Raw genomic sequence first — 22644 nt, 5'->3', positions numbered from 1 at the left:
CTTAACAATGGCAATTTCTTTTTCAGCGAAGAAGAATATATTATTGCTCAGGGCTCTGTTTGATTTATTGAATACAATAACCTTTGTTTTCTCTGTATTAACAGCCAGGCGCCATTTTGACGTATATATTTTTAAGTTGTCTAAACAGTTTTGTAGCCCCCTAGCAGATTTAGATAAAATAACAACATCATCTGCATATAGGAGACAACTTACTCTTAAATTATCAAGAACCGGGGAGTCACAGTTTTCAGAGTTGAAACAGTCAGGTAGATCATTTAAGAAAATGTTAAAAAGAGTAGGGCTAAGATTGCACCCTTGTCTGACTCCAACTGTTGATTTAAAGCTCTCAGTTAAACCCTCTTTTGTTTTAATTCTGTATCTGTTGTTTTCATACATGTTTTTTATTATATCAAACATTTTACCTGATATGCCATTTTTATGGAGTTTGAAATAGAGACCATTATGCCACACACTGTCAAACGCCTTTCTAAAATCTATGAAGCAAGCATAGATTTTGTTAGACTTTGAGGTTATGATATCTTTTGAATGGCTATTATTATAGAGATATTTTTGTACAATTGTTTTTAATATAAAGAGATTGTCTGTGGTCCTGCAGTTTTTCCTAAAACCGAATTGATGCTTTGAAATAATATTTTGTTTGTCCAAGTATGCTATTAGCCTAGTGTTCAGGATACTGGTAAACAGTTTACCTAAGCAGCTAGAAACTGCAATCACTCTATAGTTATTAGGAATTGTCTTGGACCCTGACTTGTGAATAGGAACGACTAAGCTCGTGTTCCAACTGGCTGGGAAAATGCCTGAATTATATATATGACTAAACAATTTTTGAAGCCCTTCAAGAATGTAGAATTCTCCATATTTAAACATTTCATTACAGAGCTCATCCTCCCCTGATGTTTTATTTAGTTTAAGTTGATTAATTGCTTTTTTGATTTCAGGTATAGTGATTTGGGCATTTAAATCATTTTTGCTGTTTGTTTTGTTTTCAACAGTCCAATCAGTTTGACTAATTTCATTTAAATTGTTTTTATTAGGGCAATTTGTTTCTAAATCAGTTGATAGGCTGTTATTGTTTAAAAGCTTTTTAAAGTAAGACAGCCATTCATTGGGCTCAACCAGCATATCGACAGTATTAAAATTACAACCCACGTGATGGTACGATGTTCTCATTGAAATGAATACCTTCGAAGAAAAATAGTCATGTGTCATTTCATTCAATAATAATATACTTTCCCAGATGTTTGTATTTCTAATTTGAGCAGCATGATGGCCGATTTCGTGTACCTGTCGCGTAAGATCAGGCACAGTCCCTCTATCCCCGGTCTAGAAACGGTCATTGTATTAGGTGTGAATTGGTCTCCTTCCCTAGAGGGACTGTGGATCAGGGGAGCTCATTACAACTCCCTGGTAAGATTGACGTCGATTCACGAAAAAAATCATCAGTATTTTCAAATATCAACATAAAAGTAACAGTTGCTTCAATCGCAAGTAATGTCGCGCCGAGCCATCTCATATGCAAGTGTCACAGTGGACATTATTATGGGGGTGGTACCGAAAATAAAGACAACCGATCGACTACAATTTAAAAATAGTACGCACGTTTACTGTAGAATACTTTATTTCCGCTTGGAATTTATTTTCGCTATTTTCGCTGAATGGATGCTTGAGTGAAAATAAAATCCAGCGAATATACTTTTTTCCTATGTCTCACATTCAACTCATCAAAAATCAGTGAAAATAAATTCCATCCACAACACCTAAAAAGCTTTTTCAGCAAAAATTAATTCTAGCTAAAATAAAGTATTTCACAGTATTTGTGGGCATGTTTGCATTTTACAACACGTGGTTTGAAGTGGCTTCGGGCGACACTGCTAAAATTAGAACATTACATCAGACCCCCCCCCCGACACATACTCACAGTTTGACTGACAAACCACACAATACTACTAGTTGCCGAGCAACCAAAGAGGCATACAACTCAAACAACTCGGAATGATTTAACACAATTCTTATTTGACCTTTGTATATATGCGTCTTGTATTGGTTTTCGTTTCACACTGATTTGCCGTTTAGACACATTGTTAAATTAATTACAGCCAGGGTGACGTTGATTTCAAACAAATTTATTATTTTTTCACTTCCTTCAACTCCATTACTTCGTTGCGCAAGGGAAATGCGCACAAATCTAAAAATGTTAAGAGGTCAAAATAGATTACCGGTACATTTATACTAAAAAGACATTTTTTTTTCTCAATTTTTTTTTCAAAAAAGTGTTACCATTTTACTTCACATATAATAAAGCCTTGCCCTTATGACAGAAATGACCTTTTATTAACATATTTTTTATATTTTTGTATTTTGTATTGGGAGAAAATAAACACGTGCAAGGGTGGTAAAAACTCATAAGAAATTTGTTTTTATTTTTGTCCGATTAATCTATATTAATAGTGCCACTAATTTTATAAATGAACAATAATCTTTGAAAGTGACTGATACTAACGTAATGTTGTTATGGCAACATTTGGTGGTAAAATCTTTAAAATTAAGGCAGTTTGAGATGAAATAAAAATGTTCCAAGGCTGAACCATGGAACTGCTATTTGTAGTTCCGTGGCTGAACATGTTACTGCACATATATGCAATGCATTATGGGGAAGAACTTTCCATTGCATATAATGGAAAACTGCTTTCATATTGGACACTGACTAAATTCACAATATAACATTCACCCAATGTTACCAAGCAAAATAATTTCACAATAAAAACTAATGTAAAAATGCTAATTTTAACCATTTTCCATGACATTTCGCAGTTGAAATAGCTCCACTGTTTCTATAGAATGTTGATGTTTTTTCGATACAATGAGATATTAGCTATTCGCCATGGTTATTGTTCCCACAATGTTCTTGCCCTATCACAACCATGGTAGTTTGCATGGTGGTTGCCATGACAATAACAATTGTTATCTTGTTACACACCAAAATAAGTATCAAAATTAATTGAGCTTGTAGTTTTCAAGATGTTGTCGAAATAGCTTTTTTCTTTTACAAAAATGTAAAAAATAATCACTGAAAATAGAGAAGACATCATCACAAATTGAAGAAATTTGACAGAGGTCCACCCAAGTATCAAAGTATTTGAGCTTAACCTTCCAGTTAAGCCTAATCTCACAACAAATTTACTTTCTGGATTAAAATAACAATGGATAACAAAAGATAGATTAACATTGTAAACAACATAAACAATAGTGTCCCATGATTCTTTGGTGCAATTCATGAGATTGAGCGGTTCCCCAAATTATGTAATTAATATGCATAGAAATTAACTCAAAACTTATCTGATCTGTGCATTGTCCTATGACATCTTGAGTACTTGAGATATCAGTAGAAAAGTTGAAAATTGACAAATTAGGTACCGGTAATTAATATGCATGGGATTTCTACCCAAAACTAATCCGGTCTGCACATTGTCCTCGAGAATATATATGCCAAGTTTTATCAAAAACCAACATACGGTTCTTGAGATATCAGTGGAACAGACAGACAGACAGACACACGCAGACAGGCTAAATGCAAAGACTCCCATTGTGTGCTTTGCACACAGGAGTCAAAAACTCAACTAAGATGACAAGTAGGATTTTGTATTAGAATCTTAAGTGACTGGAAGCCAGTTCAACTGTTGTACGTTTCAACATTTTGGTACAGTAACGACATGAGCAGCATTATTCTGGGCTCTTTGCAACATATTGAGTTGTGTGTTTAGAAAGTCATATAATAAAGCATTACAATAATCAAGTTTGGCTACAAAAAAATGAGACATGATGCTGAAGATAAATACAGTTGAGTTTGGCATATACGTCTAATGTTGAAACAAATACTACAACAAAGGCTGACAATACGTTTTCTGAACTGGAGAGTGTTGTACATGTATACGAGTATCAGTACGAGGTTGTATGCAGATGAGACTGGCTCAATGACTTGTAGGATTGATGCGGATGTTGCTGACAGGATTTGAAGTGCAGTAAAATTTGAATAATTATATTTATGATGACATAATGCCAATGATTAATTATAAAATGACTCCAATGGTCACTATGCCAAGGTTCATAGGTGGACTTATGTGCATTGCTTGTAATAGTCCGAGGGTCATTCTAGTGTATACGGTCAATGTACAAGACAAGGATCCAGTAATTACCCAAAGTTCATTACAATAGAAATAATTATAAGCTCTCCTATACAACTATTCAACCAGATATTGCCAGGTAAAACAGTACTATACAAACAACTCCTGGTGATTTTTTCCCATCTTTCATGATTTGATGCTTCAGCAGTTTAAAAATTGTGTTCAAGGCAAGTTAGCCAATTCAAATTTTGACAATCACTGAACATATTGCACATTATACTAGTATTACTTTATTTTTGGTATTCTGACGGTATGAACTCGTAATGGAAGTACGGCGAACAAGACATACACCGTATAATCTTCAATTTGTTCAAATTCCTGAATTTTTGGATTTACCTAACAAAATGGCCGATTTTAGGCACATACAAAAATTACACTTACAGGAAGAATATCCAAATCATACTTGCAGCTATTGGTAATTTCCACGATTCGACAGTACATTCAACAAGATTCACTTCACAAAAAATATTAAACATTCAATCTCAGACATTTTATTTCAAAAGTCAAAAAACACTTAAGTTATCTAAAATTACAAAGATTGAGTTGGACTTTTAGTTGATATAAATTTCTCTAGAACTAATTTAATTCATTTTACAAGCAAGGTACATGTACTAATTTTACTATACAAAAAAAATTCTTTTTCCCATAGACTTGGTGAATGGAACAATATGCTTGAAACATACCGGATATTATATTTCATTTCACTGTGTTTATTTATATCTAATATTTATACAACTCTGATTATCGATGCTGACACTAATAAAAAATGGTTGTTATGAGCATGTTCTTGTAAAAACGATATCAATTCAACTAGTAAGATGTACATGGACACATTTACTCACTGTGTGATGAATATGATGAAACCCAAATGCAGACTGCAGCAGGATTTCAATATGAAATACATGAAGGTTTTGCAAATCGACAAGGTATTCAGAGACTGCTAGGGACGAATGGTTAAGGTAAAACTGCTAGGGACGAATGGTTAAGGTAAGACTGCTAGGGACGAATGGTTAAGGTAAGACTGCTAGGGACGAATGATTAAGGTGAAATTGCTCGGGACGAATGGTTAAGGTAAGACTGCTAGGGACGAATGGTTAAGGTAAGACTGCTAGGGACGAATGATTAAGGTGAAATTGCTCGGGACAAATGTTTAGGTGAAATACAAGGTGTATTAATGAACAGTGCAGTGAATCAACGGTCTGTCTATTGTTGCCAGCATGATTCGATGTTAGTTATTTTATCTTTTGTTCAGTTTTGCTCTTTGAAAATCAGCCTTCTTCTGACCCAATCATTTCCAATGTGAAAGCATTTTGTGTTTTTCACAATGCAGCAGCAACAGTCTTCTTAAATGTAGTGTGGCAGCGCTGACCAACCTTCATATATGATAATGTTTTTAATCTCTTGAGAGCAGAGCTAGAATCATACTGTAAACAAAAACAATTACAGGTGTTATTTACGAATAATATCAAAGAGGCAATAAAATGTCTGGTGTTTTACACAAGATTTTGAATAACAATTCTTGGGAACAGAGCTACGTCACAGAACGTTCTATGTTGCTAAGACACACACCACTGTACCATGCATTTCTATAGGCTCTACATAAGATGCTGTGGAATACCGGTCGAAGAGCCGGTGAAAACAGCAAAAATCATGAAAACGGCACAATCTCAACTATGAGACAATCTTGTTACACTGTTCAGGAAAAGTCTTAACAACTAGCTCAAAGCACAGTTTTTTGAGAGTTTTCGGCCGTTGTTTACACCAGGGTGCTTTCCAGGTGGAATTTCACTCCAAATGTAAATGTTCAGATAAAAAAACAAGACAAGTTATAGTTTATTCGCCTACTAGTGAAATGTAGGTAGTATCGGTAGCTAATACATCACTTATGTGAATGAAAACAGTACATGTCTATGCTATGATTCATATTTTAATGATCCTGAATACAATAAATTCAACGCAGAGTTTACATGTGCCTTCTAATAGAGTAAATACATTATGCCTGATTATCAATGTGGCCAGCAATTTTCAACAAACAATATATACATTTCTGTTGTTGGTTGTTTAAATTTATTTTTATGAAATTGACTTTTATTATACTTTGATTTTTTTATTTACCACATCACCAGAAATATTTTATGATTGTTTGTTTAAGTATTTGATATAAAAGTATCATGCAGGTTCAGAGCCAATGAGAACTCAATTGCCTGATAACGTATAGCAATCCTATAATGTAATGGTCAAATATAGACAATGTTATACCGGTAATATGAAATTTTGTCAAAAAGGTCTATTAAGTCGTTATGTGAAAAGATAATCAACACTCAGCTGAATAGTTCAGAAAACCAGCATTGAGTCATTAATCACAAGTAATGAAGTGTTCCAGTAACTGAAAGTTTTGAGCTTGAAACTAAAATTCTATCAATTGAACAGATTTACAATACCATACAGTTATACCAATAGACATATCATAAACCTATATATTAAAGCGTTAAAATCACTATAGTTTTAATTTATCAACACGTATTTTGGGGGAAATCTTGATATCATGAAATGATCACATATTAAAAGGTATATAGTCACAAAGTTTTCTTGCCCACAATTCCTTGTTGCAAATAATGGCTGTGTTTTCAACTTTTGAAAATCCAGGCAAGAAACATTCAGGTTTCCCTTTGTAATCGTGTACCTTTTCAAAAAAGTCATGAATGTCTATGGGTACAAATGCTAGACAATGTAAATATATCCATTGGTATGCTGTTAGATTTTAAGGAATAGGAAACTCTGATTCTGAAGTAAGAAACTAAGTGACTAATTCAAACAGAATGAGTAGAACCAATGAGACATAGTCTTGAAAATTGCTTTTAGTAACAGCACTTGTGATTGGATTAACACAAACAGATTAGATAACTCAAGAACCAAAGAGTCAGCTTTGCAAACTGCTTCTAACTAAAAACGCTTCAGATTGGACAATACAAAAAATCATGTAGAGCTAAATAGCCAATGGGAGACAGTCTTGTAAACTGCCACTCAAGATAACAATTACATAGTTCACTGTATGAACTTGCGGCATACAAGGTGTCAAAGTGAATGAAAGACGGCAGATTTATTTACCAAAATGTGCAATTAAACTAGATGAGGCTAATTTATGAACTACCTTATCTTCCATATTTGTAAATAGAATATATTACAAAATTTCTAAAACATTTATTAAATCATGTTCAATTTGCAACAAATGTGTTGAGTGTAGGGAAATTTCAGAATTTGTTAACACTGTTCTCTTAAAATTTGCATATTTAAACTACGACAGGTGGGTGAATATTTGAGATTTGCATAATGATCAACTTGTATATATTCAGCATCCAGTTTCAGGTAGACCAACGAAGAGTTGGGGTGTCTCAAAACACAAGGTCTGTGTTTGAACGCTGGTGGTTTCTTCTTATTATTGTCAATATTAGTCAGTTTTCTTAACAATGTTAGGCAATCTATGTACAAATTCTTTGAAAAGTCCCAGAGGATGTTTATGTTTGGAAAATTTAAAAGAATACAAATTTGCCGTGATCCCAGTAGTAGCTACACAAAGAAAACAAGTCAGACTTTTGGTGATATGAAATCCTCATTTAAAATGGTAATCTGTAAATAGTACTAGCAGCCAGTTATTACATACTGTAAAATACTTTATTTTTGCTTGGAATTCATTTTTGTTATTTTCGCTGAAAGAATGATTCAGTGAAAATAAAATTCAGCGAATATACATTTTTTCCTATATTTTACATTCAACTCATCAAAAATCAGTGAAAATAAATTCCAAACAAAACACCCAAAATGTCTTTTCAGTGAAAATTAATTTCAGCTAAAATAAAATATTTCACAGTATCATAATATACCACTGACTCAATGTGTTGTGTGTTCTATGGTACACACATAACGCATATGACAATAATGAACTCCCCACAGTGCCATATTGGATTTAGAGTCAATTACATGCAAAATAATGAGCTCATTATTGAGTGTAGAACTGATTCCTCTTCCAATATGACGTTATGATAAGACTTATTTGTGAAAAACAAACTCAAGAGATCGTACTAACACTTACCTGTAAAGATAAATAAAAAAGAAAACAAGATGAAATGCTAGTTTAACCATTGCTTCTTTCATATATGATTTTAATTGTCCTCTGTTATGGATTTCAGTTGGATCATATAAACCTGTATTGCCACTAGGAATGTTGATGTACCTGCAGTGTACAAAGCACCAGAAATAAGTTTATACCACAGAAAAAATATAGTACCCTTTATAGCAATTGTACAAGTACAACACAAATGCTGATTTTTGAATAAAGTCAAACAAGATGATAATAAAGTTTTTCAATGAAATCAGCTCAGACCTGTGCAAAAAATTAGGAAAGCAACAGTGCAAAATACAGAATTGATTTGTAATGGGGACATCACTGACTGCCACCATTGGAAAGCTCACCATCCACGACTGCCACCGTTAGTAAAAGGCTCACCCCATTTATGACTGCCACTGCTAGTTAATTAAAGGCTCACCCCATCCATGACTGCCACTGCTAGTAAAAGGCTCACCCCATCCATGACTACCACTGTTAGTAAAAGGCTCACCCCATTCATGACTACCACTGTTAGTAAAAGGCTCACCCCATCCATGACTACCACTGTTAGTAAAAGGCTCACCCCATCCATGACTACCACTGCTAGTAAAAGGGCTCACCCCATCCATGACTACCAATGTTAGTAAAAGGCTCACCCCATCCATGACTGCCACTGCTAGTTAAAGGCTCACCCATCCATGACTACCACTGCTAGTTAAAGGCTCACGCCATCCATGACTACCACTGCTAGTAAAAGGCTCACTCATCCATGACTACCACTGTTAGTAAAAGGCTCACCCCATCGATGACTACCACTGTTAGTAAAAGGCTCCCCCCATCCATGACTACCACTGTTAGTAAAAGGCTCACCCCATCCATGACTACCACTGCTAAAGGCTCACCCCATCCATGACTACCACTGCTAGTTAAAGGCTCACCCCATCCATGACTACCACTGCTAGTTAAAGGCTCACCCCATCCATGACTACCATTGCTAGTTAAAGGCTCACCCCATCTATGACTACCACTGCTAGTAAAAGGCTCACCCCATCCATGACTACTACTGTTAGTAAAAGGCTCACCCCATCCATGACTACCACTGTTAGTAAAAGGCTCACCCCATCCATGACTACTACTGTTAGTAAAAGGCTCACCCCATCCATGACTACCACTGTTAATAAAAGGCTCACCCCATCCATGACTACCACTCTTAATAAAAGGCTCACCCCATTCATGACTACCACTGTTAGTAAAAGGCTCACCCCATTCATGACTACCACTGTTAGTAAAAGGCTCACCCCATCCATGACTACCACTGTTAGTAAAAGACTCACCCCATCCATGACTACCACTGTTAGTAAAAGGCTCACCCCATCCATGACTACCACTGTTAGTAAAAGGCTCACCCCATCCATGACTACCACTGTTAGCAAAAGGCTCACCCCATCCATGACTACCACTGTTAGTAAAAGGCTCACCCCATCCATGACTACCACTGTTAGTAAAAGGGCTCACCCCATCCATGACTACCGGTACCACTGCTAGTAAAAGGCTCATCCAATCCAATCCAATCAACATTTCAAGTACCCTGCTGGTAGTTGTGTACAATGAACTGCAATGCCATCATGTATGGGCAATGTATAGAGACTCTGAATATACAGTGCTATAAGCTTACCTGTAGATTTCATAGGCTGCTAATGGTAGATTTACACAGAATAATATCCAATGAAAGTTGAATAACAGTAAAACAAGCACAATTGTATGCGCTATTATTTCTGGAAGGACCCACTGTAACAGAAGAGTACATATCAAAATTAGTAGTTGCAGCAGCCACCTTGCATAATGCCTGTATTTTACACTGATGAATTTATTTATTTGTTGCAACACTTTTAAATCAGGATCTCACCAACAAAAGCACAAAAGCACATACAGTATACATGAATACATCAATTAAGATCAAGCGGCAATACGCATGTCTGAAAGCATGAATAAGTACAGTTGGTTCAACAGATAGTAAAGTTATTATACGCAAGATATTTTTAGTTCTATACTGTATCAATGACGAATTATTTGAAATTGTTAACTATTTTTTGTACACTGCAAGTCCTTCCTTTCAGTAGTAGTGATCGGTCTTTACAGAAGCCACTAGGGGAAAAGACCATTGTGAAATAGATATATAAATACAGTTATGTATGACCATTGTAATGAAATGGGTCCCTTTCATTTTTGTATTATCTTCCTATAGACTCATAAATGAACACAAGTTTAATGGAGTAAAATCTCGCGCAATTAATGCCCTCATAATTGTTCAACATCAGCATGACATTATCTGTTCTATTTCTGATATTTAGAGGATACCAGTAAAATAATTTGCTGCAGTGTGGGTGTAGATATCTCTTTATGACAGCTTAATGTGCATGTATAGACAGCTCAATTCATGGTGAATACTCCCTACTAGTGTCTGTCATTTGGGAGAATACAGGAAAAATATTTTCTTTATCACAGTTTTGCTGCATTTGTCTGTTGTTTGAACTAAACAGATATTGTAAATAATTGATTTGAGTTACAATTGTACAATACTCATCTTTAAAACAGACAAAGACATTAAAATGATGATTAGAATGATGGTCCATTGGGATGCACTCTGCATGTATCATCAACAATAGAAGAGAGCCAGCCGGTAACTTTTTGTTCTAGTAAGTTGAGTGCTGTATGCTAACGGCCGGCATAGACAGAGCACTGAAATCAGTGTTTGGATTTGTCATTTAGACTTATTAAAACACTATGGTATAATCATTCATAATTTTACACAATATCATGGATTTTTTTATGGTAACTATAGTAAGCTCTAAATATTAGATGACACAGAATCCATTTGATACTAAACTAATACCAACTTTATAAGTTCAACATTCCAGTTTTATGAAAATCTGAAATTTCTTTTTATATTTTGTGAATGAATTGCTTAATATCATACTAGTATGTGGAGGGGGGAACTTCGTCACAGACCAAACCTTTTAAATAAACGTGATATTACTGTACACTGATTAAGAAGTTGATACATGGGCCTATGAATAAATTAATGTTACCATGTTTAATAATCTTAGTAATTAGGATTATTAATGACAACAACAACGATGACAGACATTTTCCCCTAATATACCTTTTCCCCTTTCATCTTCAATGATATGGGCAATGTATAAGAGGTTAAGAACTCATTTGTAAAAAATGACAGTTTTAGCAGTTTTCCATATGCTAAATGCATGGGCGATATAATATAAACAAAGATGGCAGAATATAACACATCACTCGTGTCTCATTTTTTGACGTTGTTAGACAGACCATCTCAGTGTCCAGTGTCACTTTTTGGTTGCATGGATCAGAATTTGAGTGAGAAATGGACTTAATTTGAACTCCCAATGAAAAAGCCCATCACATTCCATGTGTCCTCAAATACAGCATAAATCCATTAAAATGCTCTGGTCTTTCAAAAAGAAATTAGGTAATAATTTTGTGTCCCCTTTTGACCAGTTCAGAAAGACTCACATGCTGCTTGCATGTTGTCTGCCATCTTGTAGTACAATTAGCTGATACCATCTGAGGTGCTGTTAGAGGCTGTTGTTTTAACTTCTAGTTCTTGTTCACATGTCTCAACTTGGTGTTAACACGGAAAATCAGCTCTGGGGGAAACTCCGTGTCTCTGTGTTAACACTGTAAGTGACTCCAAACTGTAACAGCTGACATCGACCATGAGGACAAATACAACAATAGGCAAAGTGAAATACTGTAATTTTGAGGGTTAGGCTCCCTCTCTGGTATGACAGTATGCTGTCACATAGTTGAATTTCAAAATGTTGTTTACATATACAAATACATCACATGAAAATGAGATTTTAATTTTTCGTATACTTACTGTATTTAGCCTTGAACAACATGATGTTGCATTCAGGTAATCACATTCCAAATCAGAAAGAGTAATTATCTGGTTGTAAGGGGTATTAAGTAAATATACAGTGTGGAAAATAAATAACAGATGATTGTTAGTGAGAAATCTAAATATATCTAAGTAAAATAAAACTAGTTCAGTGAAGAATCTCATTCATAGCAAGAAATAAGCTGATAAATTGAGACAATCATCTGCCTTGCATAAAACAAAATTATGAATTACGAAAAAAATTGCAAAAAAATGTCTGGAACTGTCTATAGTACCATGCAATATTCTGATTGGTTGATAACATTCTTGACCTCTGAGGTCAAAGGACACCATACTAGGACAAACATATGTTTTATGGCTTTTATGGTACATATAATTACACAACTGCAGTAGAGTTGCAGCAGATGAGAATTTCACATACAAAATAAAAGTTTAAACAAGATTTTATGTAAGAAAATATTACTATAGGAAATATGGTTAGAATTTGAATTACTGATCAAAAATCATACATAGAATTCAGTAACTTGATGACAATAAAAACTAAATCACAAACTAATATCTATGAAAACATTCTTTACAATGCTTAACTACGGTTACTTGAAGAATGGTTAGGAAACTCCATTATTAGATATGGTAATTATCCATTCAGAGGAGTGTCCAACCTCCATGACGTCATCGCTTACAATGCTATCTCCGTTCATTTTCCATGCGTCTCCACTAAATTGAAGAAATAGAGCTCATTAAGCCGAAATATCGATGTAGAAGCATCACCGATTTCTGTGCAAATGTTGTGTGAGGTTTTGTTGTTCTCGAAAAAAATTAAAATACAGATACATGTAGTTTGTTTTGTTGACGGATTTGCCGTCTGTGAATAGAAATTGACCATTTTGTACCCCAAAAACTCTGTCTGGGAATGTTCTAAAATGTTCTAAATGTAAGTATGTATTTGTTACTACATTAATGTTTGGGTATTTTAATGTGGAACTACGATTATCATAACTAATTTCAATCGTAACTTTAGAAAATAAAGCATTTTTTGTTGAGGTCAGCGACATCAGCTTTTTTGTCTGTGTTTGGCATAATTAAATATCGATAGTTCCGGAAATTGCTGAAAAATCATATCAAATCCTGACAATACTGTATAAATCGTGAAAATTTGTTAGGAAAAAAAATATTACAGAAAACGCCTATCGATGGAAATTGTTTTTTGAACGAATATGTAATTTTACCTAATTTTTACCTGCGTTCACCGCAACATCAGCAGTATGCTAATTCCCTTTGTTTTACAGCAATTCCAGGCACTGATTAGACGCTGAAGTAATACTAGATATAGATAACATTCTACAATAGGTTACACACTTAGTTTTCACATTTACATAAGTTGTAACTGAAAATATAAACATCGACTGCAAATCATAGGAATGATTGACAGATATTGCCAACAGTGTTTTCTATTTTTGCTAAAAAGTCTGATGTGCCCCAGATGTTGAGGGCGCGTCTGACTTTTAGTCACTTTCGGTCAGTCATCGTGTTGATTGAGTGTCTACAAATCGGCATTTGTCCAAGTTGTTTAAACACCACGATGGAGAAGCTAGGAGTCGAAAAACCAGTTGAAGTGAGAACAAGAATTGTCAATTTGCATTTTCATGGACTGTCATTTGCTGAGATTGGAGATCAGAGTGGTGTTTCAAAGCAGAAAGCTTATAATATCGTCAAACTGTTTGTTACCACCGAGAGTATCCTGCCAGGAAAGCGCAAGAGCGACCAATCCGTGTCTAAAAAACTGACAACGTTATACAGAATATTTTAAAACGTTGAGACCAAGCCTTTACGGATGGGAAATTCAACAAAACTACTCAAAGATGGTCTATGTACGGCGGCAACTCTCCCCGGACGTGTGATCATGTGTTGCTGGTGATAAGCTGTTTATGGATACAGTAGAGTTAACATGCTCTAAAAAGTAAAAATGTTTTTCATGGTAAAAAGTGTTTTGAAGCATGACAAAATACATATGCATTTCTTGAAACCATTGTTACTGGCTTTTTGAAAAAAAATGTTCTGCGATATGTACTACGAATTAGTCACGTGATTACTAAGTAAACATAGAGGTGTTATTTTGAATAAAAATGAGTTTTATGTAAAAACAGCGGGGGTTTTGTGAAAAAAGAAAGCTTGAAAAATCAAGGCAGCATCAGCATTTTATTCTCATCGTCGAGAACAAATAATCGAATAACACCCACTCTACTTATGTAATCAATTTCATTATTGATATACTGGACGAAGTCTTCATAGGACATTTGTTGCAGCTTTCAGTTATATACATCGGCGTGATACTGATATTCCCATAGTAGGAATAATGCACTTTTATCAACAATTCTGCCATGATCAGTCGGTCAACTGGTTCTGTAAAATAACTAACGTTCTTTACTTTATGCGCCCCTCTCACTGAAATAACATGTGACGCAAATTGAAGTAGAAAACTAAGTTGAGAGCCTCGTCTATTGGAAGAAAAATTCAAAACTAATGTACCGCCACTTTTATGGGCAGAGTTTCCTTCCGGCGGTGCGCTTCAAATTTCAGACATGCTGTCTGCATTATTTGTAACAACTTCTGTAAATGTGAAAACAAAGTGTGTAACCTATAGTAAGTGTAGTAAGTTATCTACTACTTCGGCGTCAAATCAGTGCCTGGAATTGCTGTAAATGTTTACCGAGACATGCATCCTAACAAAAGAACCAAGAGAGTTTCTTAACCATTCCAGTAAGCATGGCTTAATCATGGTTTAACAAAGAGCATGAAGGAACATTTTGCTTGATAATTTAGTTGCACTTTGAAGATCATTCATATAGCGGGCATGTAATGAGAATTTATTTTTATTCTGGATTTAAAAGTTAAGAAAATGCATTTCATGCAAATCCAGGTAATATTTCACACAAAAGTCCCAAGATGCAATTTCAAATTAAATTATTTGGAAACCATTAACTGTAGTTAGTAGTATGTCATTCTTGTCACTTGTGTCAAGCATAGGGGCCTGCGATCTATTTGTATGAATGCCCCCTTTACATTGATTTGTTTTCTGGGGACATATTTACGATTATTGCATCGATTATTGCATTATTGTGTCATCAAGCAGCACTCTTGTTTTTGAGCACTGCTTCCTACCCTAGTTGGACCGGAAGTGAAATTGGCAGTCGCAACCGATTCCGATTAAGTGATCGTTCGCTGACTTCATTTTACTTTTTAAACGCATCGTGTAGTTCGAAGTACATCTCTAACCGATATGTAGAGCGAGTTTCTCCGACTTCGAGCTCACACTAGAGCCGACAGTGGAACAAAGTAATAGTACAAATGTATACTCCAGGGTCAATGAACGAAATGTCTGTCAGTGTCACATGAAAAATCTGTGGGTAGGCAAAAATAAAAAAAAAACTCAGACCGTTCATATAAAATATACGTAAAGGATACGAAGAACACGGCCAGGAAAAGAAGTGACGCGCTGTCAAACAGGGAAAATATAAATAGTAAAGCATCCGACGACACCATTTTCACTTTGTGCGATGAATTTCAAGCAGTCCCACCTGTGAATAGCGCCCTCTTTCGTTTAACATAGTAACAAATTCAAACTCTCGCGAGATTTATTACAAAAAAGTTATTAACAGGTTCATGAAACCGGTTTTATTTTATTTTATTTTTCATTGCATTAATGAAAAGAGTAATGAGTAAATGAGTAATGATAAATACCACATATTGTTCAATTTTCATTAGTCTCTATTCCGAGTCAAGCAGACGAGCCCAACAATAGCCTCCACAAGGTCACATGACAGAAATAATAACGTCGTCTGGTTCCATTTCAGTATTCAGAAGAACGTTTTAGGTAACAACACAAATCTTGAGAGAGATGGCTAGTAGCGACACAAACCAACGATTGATTAATGCATTGAGCAAATTTACGGACGTTAAAATACAGACAAGTCGGCAAGAATCTCGACAAGCGATATCGCTGTGCCTGGAAAATATCGTCAAGCCCGTACTGCAGAGGGTCGCCGAGTATGAGCCCCGATTCAAGGCAGAACCACCCATTCCGACGAGCACATACTTCGAAGGATTGAGAGTTTCTGCGTTGAACGAGTTCGAGTTTTTAGTCTCGTTGGTCAACTTGTTGTCTTTTCGCGGTTTCGACGATGTTGGCAAACGAGACCCTAAATACGGGTGTTACGGGTACCTGGTGGCGAAGCATTCCAATTTCGAAATCGACGACCTGGTGGAGAAAATACCGAAACGGGCGAGCCCCGAGGGATATACGGGATTGGGAGTTATGTCGGCGAAGAAAGTGAAGGAGAAGTTTTACAAACTAGTCCAGACAGCGGTTGAAAATTTATCTCTGTCACCGGAATTGAACACCAAGGTTTACTTGCAAGGTATTGTGTCAATATGTGTTATTCTTGTTGCGTCGGATTATGTAGTCAAACTGTATCAATGACCCACTAGTTTAATAGCTCTTTGTTTAAAAACAAAAATAAACTTTTTTTTACTGCACAGTAAAGCGAGCCTGATTGGAATTCATTCTGTGGTAGTAATTGAAAACTGTAAACACGGCGAAGGTAACCGCGGGCAACAGTTTACGAGACGTTGGCATTTGTTTTGTGTATATGACTAGCATTAAACATCGTCCGTATCGGTTAAAATATGCCAAATATGTCGATATCAAGGTGTCTTCATATCTTAGATCTGTATATAGTGCCTAGCAAACTTATCTCCCGTATCTATGTATGCTTGCATTATAAAACTTAAAGCAAGTTGAAACAAGCCTACGCCCGCAGCCTGAGTGTAGCGACTTTAATTGTGTTGAAATATTTGGGCACAATTGAAAAAAAACAGGTGCCTGATTGTTAGTAAATTTAGGACTGAACCATTTTGTTTCTCTGCTGGGGTAGTTAGCTTATAATTTTGATTAAGTATGGTACGTTAAACTTACCCGATGCTGTATGTTGAAATTGCTGCTGTCTATAGTGAATGATTATGTTCCAGAGGGACACGAAACATGGTAAATACAAAGTGGCAAGTGATGATTCGGGGCTGCGAAGTTCAAAACGTTTATTCATTTAGAACGGTCTTTAATATCCACAGTATAGAATCAGATTTGGCTGGAAAAAAAATCCAAAGAAAACTCAAAAAAAGAAAGAAAACAATGACAACAATGTTGATACATTTCAGTCTGTTAACTAAATTATGTTATCGAACAACATTTGAGATATGAGACAACGAATGGTTTCCTTTTTGTGTGAAAAGTAGTTCTGTATTTTTTAATATATTTTTTTTAAAAAACGACATTCAGTGAAATTCAAGTAAACACGGTAATCTCTGTAATTATTATAACTAATATAGCATAGCGTCTCAAAAAAAATAGCACGTTGTCGGGTATATATCTAGACACTCACATTTGTTTCATATATTTCACCAGGTTCTTCGGACACCATACCTGTATTGAAGGTGCAACACGGTGACCGCATGTACAACATTGAATTGGTACCGTGCATAACATTGCAGAGCGATTGGCCACCTACCGCTGAAGGGTGGGGTAACGAAACTAATGCCTGGCTCACGGCTGAAGAAGCGAAGGAAGTCAAGAAATTTGGTTTTCAGCTACTCCCGACTCGGTGTCCCTTGGACGCCGACGATGGCAACCTGTGGCGTCTCTCGTTCTGCCGTGGAGAGAAATTTCTTCTCAAGCACTCGAATATCGACTCCGTGAATGGCAATGGTAGACGGAAACAGTGCGAACGTATCTTAAAGACCATCCGTGAGGCCAACCGAGAAGCTTTCCTTCCACTTGTTTCCTACCACATCAAAACTGTTTTCCTCCACGAGAGTATGAAATTCCCCGATCCGTCCCAATGGACGAAAGACAAACTTGGCGAAAGATTCAAGGGACTGCTACGAAGTCTGATATATGCTTTAGAGAAAGGGCAGTGCCCCCATTTTTTCGTCCGTGGTTGCAATTTGTTTGCATACTACTCGCAGGCAGACTTGAGTCGTGTTGCAGTTCTTTTGAGAGATATCCTGGGAAGTGTTACAAACCATCCCGATGCGTGTAAATACCTCGAATAGTAAAGTCAACAAACAGACACGCACCTTACCTGTTGGCAGTCATAAACGAATATAACCGTATACATGTGTGCATATTAGTTATTAAATGGCTTCTACCTTCCATGATTATTAGTTCGCAATTTCGTATTGCAAGTTTCGTCTATTATACACATTTTTGTTTTTCATAAATATACCGAATATAATGTTTAACTAAGAGTATTTCTGTCAATGTATACTGTATATGTACTAGTCAGCGCCGGTCCAGTGTTCCAATACTTCGATACTAGTGATATTAGTACCATATTCTCATATACTAGTCTTTTTATATGAAAATTGGTGCTTACAACTCTTTCTAGGGGATTTGGATTATAACACGATCTAAATCCAACGTTAAGCCTATAAACGTTCCAATGTTTTTAGTGCCAAACCCCTTTGTTAAGTACAACAACAAATATTTCGTTGGTGTTTGTGAGCTCTTGTGTGATTGATCAATGCATGGACAGCTCTTCCACTTCCGTGTTTTACTCCCCTATCAATTTGGGCCCTGTTTAACCATAGGCAGTACTGTAGTATAGTAACACCAAAGTCAAACGCCGTATGCCCAACGCAAGCTGGGCTGGAATATTATGATGAGCAAGTAAACAATGACGTCATATTTACTTCGATGCGATGTCACTACTTTCGCATCGAACTACAAGTATCTTTCCCCAATTGAGTCGTTTTCTTTCCGCAATACGCATCTTCTGAACACACAATAGTTATCAGATGTTCTCGTGAACGTGGTTCACTAGTAAATATTACTTTTAATATATATGTTCCTGTTTAATTGAATAAAATTAAAAGTTAGTTTCAGACGGCAGTAATGTTTCCGTACATGCTATATTCAGTCTGTACCCCGTTTTCGACAAAATATTTTTGTTTTCATGATGCATGAATCTTCTTATTATGTTATTGTTTACCGACTATGCTCGTTTTTTATTGTTCTCTGTCACACATTTTTTTCAAACAGACTTTGAATCCGTATGTTCTCCCGTCTGTCACCATCTTTACTATAGCTCGCACTCTTTCAACCGGAATTCATGGCTAAGGTTGTACCCCGTTTTCGACAAAATACTCGAATATTTTAGTTTTCATGATGCATGAATCTTCTTATTATGTTATTTTCCACCGACTGTGCTCGTTTTTTGTTGTTCTCTGTCTTGCACTTTTTTGAAATTAACTTTCAATCCGTCCGTTTTCATGTCTGTCGTCATCTTGACTACCTATTCACTTTTTCAAACGGAATGCATGTGTAAGTTTGTACCCCGTATTCGACAAAATACACGAATATTATTGTTTTCATGATGCATGAATCTTCAATTTTTGTTTATTTTCACCGACTATACTTGTTTTTTGTTGTTCTCTGTCTCGCATTTTTTTTTAATAGACTTTCATTCCGTCTTCCGTTTTCACGTCTGTCGCCAGGGGTCCGGAAAAAAAACCTTAGGGAAAAAAAACCTAGGAAGCCCCCCCCCCCCCCCGCCTAGGAAAAAAATCCCATAGTGAAAAACAATTGTTTTTTATCACCAATGCTTGCACATTGTCAGTATTTACATGTAAAATAAATGGCAACACATATTTTCTGCTATTATTTTTAGAGTATGTTAATGGTCTCATGGGGCATATGGTAACCTTTGATCTTAGGTGTGATCAACAGGTGTTAATTTGTGTTAATCATATAGTTAATGGAGTGGCATCCTTTGATCTTGTCTATTGTACGCATGTCTATTGTTTCGAGGTGTTTTTGTTAACTTGCTTATTGTTTAAAGGTGGTTAATTGTATATTGGTAGTGGGTGCCTTTGATCTTTCCCTATATAAGCAGATCACTTGCACTTTGGCAGGTCATTCTTATTTTACTCATACTCATGCAACATCGATTATGGAGATTATCAAGAACAACAAGGGAGGTAGCAAGCTATGATGGTTATATGTACACCAAGAAGCAGACTGGTAAACATCGTATACGTTGGGAGTGTAGTAAGAGGGGAGCATTGAATTGCAATGGCACAGCAGTTACTGACTTGCAGGTAGGCATATGTCTCAAATTGTGTTTAAAACAATACAAGTAGAATTTTTTAAAAAGTTTTTCAAAGAGTATTTTGGTTTTTTATATTTATTGTATAACCTGAACTAATATTCTGTGTTTTTTTTGTTTGTTTTTTTTAGATAACAGAAGTGCTGAAGACAACTGAACACAGCCATCCTGCAGACTGGAACACTTGAGGAATACTGTTCCAGATCATCTAGAAGAGCTCCTGAACTACTTTGATTCCAGCTATGTGTCAGGTCCCTTCAGGAGAATTCAACCTCCGCTTGTATATCCTGGTGGCGGTATCCCTCCTCTTAGATATCGCAGGATTCCTCCACTGTTTCCGCCATCATTGTGGAATGTTCATCAAGCAACACTCAACAACGAAGACAGAACCAACAACCTGAGTGAAAGCTGGAATAATGCATTTCGTCAACTGCTTGGCTATAACCATCCATCTGTGTGGGCTGCAGTTGATGCAATCAGAAAAGATGCAGCTCTTGTTTCAACTACTTTATACCAGATGTCCCGTGGAGTATCCCCAAGAAAACGCGTCAAAAGAGCGACAAAACAGCTACAAGAAAAACTTCACAACTTATGCAAAGATTTTTCTGAAGGAAGAAAAGACATTCAACAATTTCTTGAAGCCGTGGCACATTGTGTCAGGTGGAAATAATGGTGTGGGTTTAATTACAGTGTGTGGTAGTTAAATAATAATCTTGTAGTTCAATAATTTAATGTGTTTCACATTTTATAAATATTTAATAAATAATGAAAAATAAAAAAAAATACTGTGTAATAATGCTTGATGTTTACTTTTGCCCTTTCCTGTCCACCAATCCACCAATCTATATCAAAGATTTAAAACTAAATGAACAAGACTTATCTTATGTAAAGATCAAAGGCATCCCTCAACAATATAGAATTTAACACTTAACAAAACACCAATGAATAGGCATTCAATATCAAAGGTTGCCTATAAACGTAAGTGATTGACACAAATTAACACTAGATGTTCACAACTAAGATCAAAGAATAACACAATGAGACAATAATATACTAGTAACATGTGTGACCATTTATGTCAATTCTGTGAATATAGTTATGAGAAACAAGTTAGTAAGTCTTCCGTATTCTGCAAAAGTATTTCCTAAAAGAGTTTTTTTCCTAGGGTTTTTTTCCTAAGGGTTTTTTTTCCTACACTCCTGTCGCCATCTTGACTACACGTCCAGTCTTTCAGCGTGAATGCACGTCTACCTACGTTATACCCTGTTTTTATTAATAATTTCAACAAAATAACTCGAATACTTGTGTATAAATGAGGCACGATTGTCTTTATTATTTTATTTTCACTATTTTCGGTTTTTTGTTAGCGTTTCTTTTACGTGACGATCAAGAAAACGCAAATCGTCGCTATTTTCGATGTTGATGCTCGGGCTCTGAATCACACACACACAGTTGTTAACATGAATTGCTGTGTCTACTGCATTTGGATCTTCTTCACTATCATTTCCACCGTCATCAAAATCCGAGAAAAAAAAACATCGAGCAAATCATCTACACACGGGAACTCGTGATCAACAACGGCCATTTAGAATACCCATGGAATACCGTAGGCGACTCTCGTCAACGAAATTACGCATTTTGTGAGAGTTCACGACTCTCGCCGCCTAAAAACAGACAGTTTTCAAGACGGCACTTTCTTCATAGTAAACAGATGTACCCGTAAACCAATTTTTGTGTGGAAAAATCCCTTGCATACGAACACCTAATTACGCGAAGAACATAGAACACTCAGCCGGGGTATTTGAAACTGAAATTGTCATCTAAGCATTAGGCCGTCGCTGATTGGCTGCTGAGCTGGAATGCCAATTTTTAGTTTTAAATACCCCCAGGAAAGTGTTCTATGTTCTTCGCGTAATTAGGTGTTCGTATTCAAGGGATTTTTCCACACAAAAACGACGAATTAGGCCGAATTTTGTTATCGGTTGGCTTAATATAACCCGAACGGACCGTATTTTTGTGAAAGATTGGTATTTTTGTCCTGATTTGTAGGAATCTGAAAAACGCGTTTCACAACTTGTCTCTTATTTAGTTTTATGCGTCATTCAAGATGGCGGCCCCCATATAATAAATATCATATTTATTTAATTATCACGTGTGCGCCAGCTGACTGTGGCGTCATGTCAGAAGGTCGTAGCCTCAGTCTCGCTATCTACGAGAAGAGACTTGAATGGGATCTTGACA

General features: G+C 36.0%; 2 protein-coding genes across 2 annotated transcripts; one reads left to right on the top strand and one right to left on the bottom strand.

The window, feature by feature from the left end:
• Nucleotides 1–5454: 5454 nt before the first annotated feature.
• LOC100368756 (protein cornichon homolog 4-like) lies at nt 5455–15834 on the bottom strand. The gene is made up of 5 exons (XM_002740787.4): nt 15707–15834; nt 12221–12289; nt 9983–10095; nt 8293–8433; nt 5455–5626 (listed from the first exon to the last, which is right to left on the bottom strand). Exons 1-5 carry the CDS (start codon nt 15782–15784, stop codon nt 5596–5598), a joined length of 432 nt encoding a protein of 143 aa, XP_002740833.1. The 5' UTR covers nt 15785–15834; the 3' UTR covers nt 5455–5595.
• Nucleotides 15835–16063: 229 nt separating this feature from the next.
• LOC100368911 (cyclic GMP-AMP synthase-like receptor 1) lies at nt 16064–18538 on the top strand. The gene is made up of 2 exons (XM_002740788.4): nt 16064–16659; nt 17703–18538. Exons 1-2 carry the CDS (start codon nt 16140–16142, stop codon nt 18347–18349), a joined length of 1167 nt encoding a protein of 388 aa, XP_002740834.1. The 5' UTR covers nt 16064–16139; the 3' UTR covers nt 18350–18538.
• Nucleotides 18539–22644: the final 4106 nt, after the last annotated feature.

This window comes from Saccoglossus kowalevskii, chromosome 2 (genome assembly GCF_978046115.1).
Source record: "Saccoglossus kowalevskii chromosome 2, keSacKowa6.1, whole genome shotgun sequence".
NCBI lineage: Eukaryota > Metazoa > Hemichordata > Enteropneusta > Harrimaniidae > Saccoglossus > Saccoglossus kowalevskii.
This window is presented reverse-complemented; position numbering and strand designations above follow the sequence as displayed.

Bases quoted from the DNA above. Each gene is read 5' to 3' on its own strand.
- LOC100368911 (XM_002740788.4), top strand. From the start codon at position 16,140: ATGGCTAGTAGCGACACAAACCAACGATTGATTAATGCATTGAGCAAA. The intron at 16,660-17,702 runs GTATTGTGTCAA...ATATTTCACCAG, and splicing joins CACCAAGGTTTACTTGCAAG to GTTCTTCGGACACCATACCT.
- LOC100368756 (XM_002740787.4), bottom strand. From the start codon at position 15,784: ATGGTGTCGTCGGATGCTTTACTATTTATATTTTCCCTGTTTGACAGC. The intron at 10,096-12,220 runs GTAAGTATACGA...CTTCTGTTACAG, and splicing joins GTTGTTCAAGGCTAAATACA to TGGGTCCTTCCAGAAATAAT. The intron at 8,434-9,982 runs GTAAGCTTATAG...TGTACACTGCAG, and splicing joins GCAGCCTATGAAATCTACAG to GTACATCAACATTCCTAGTG.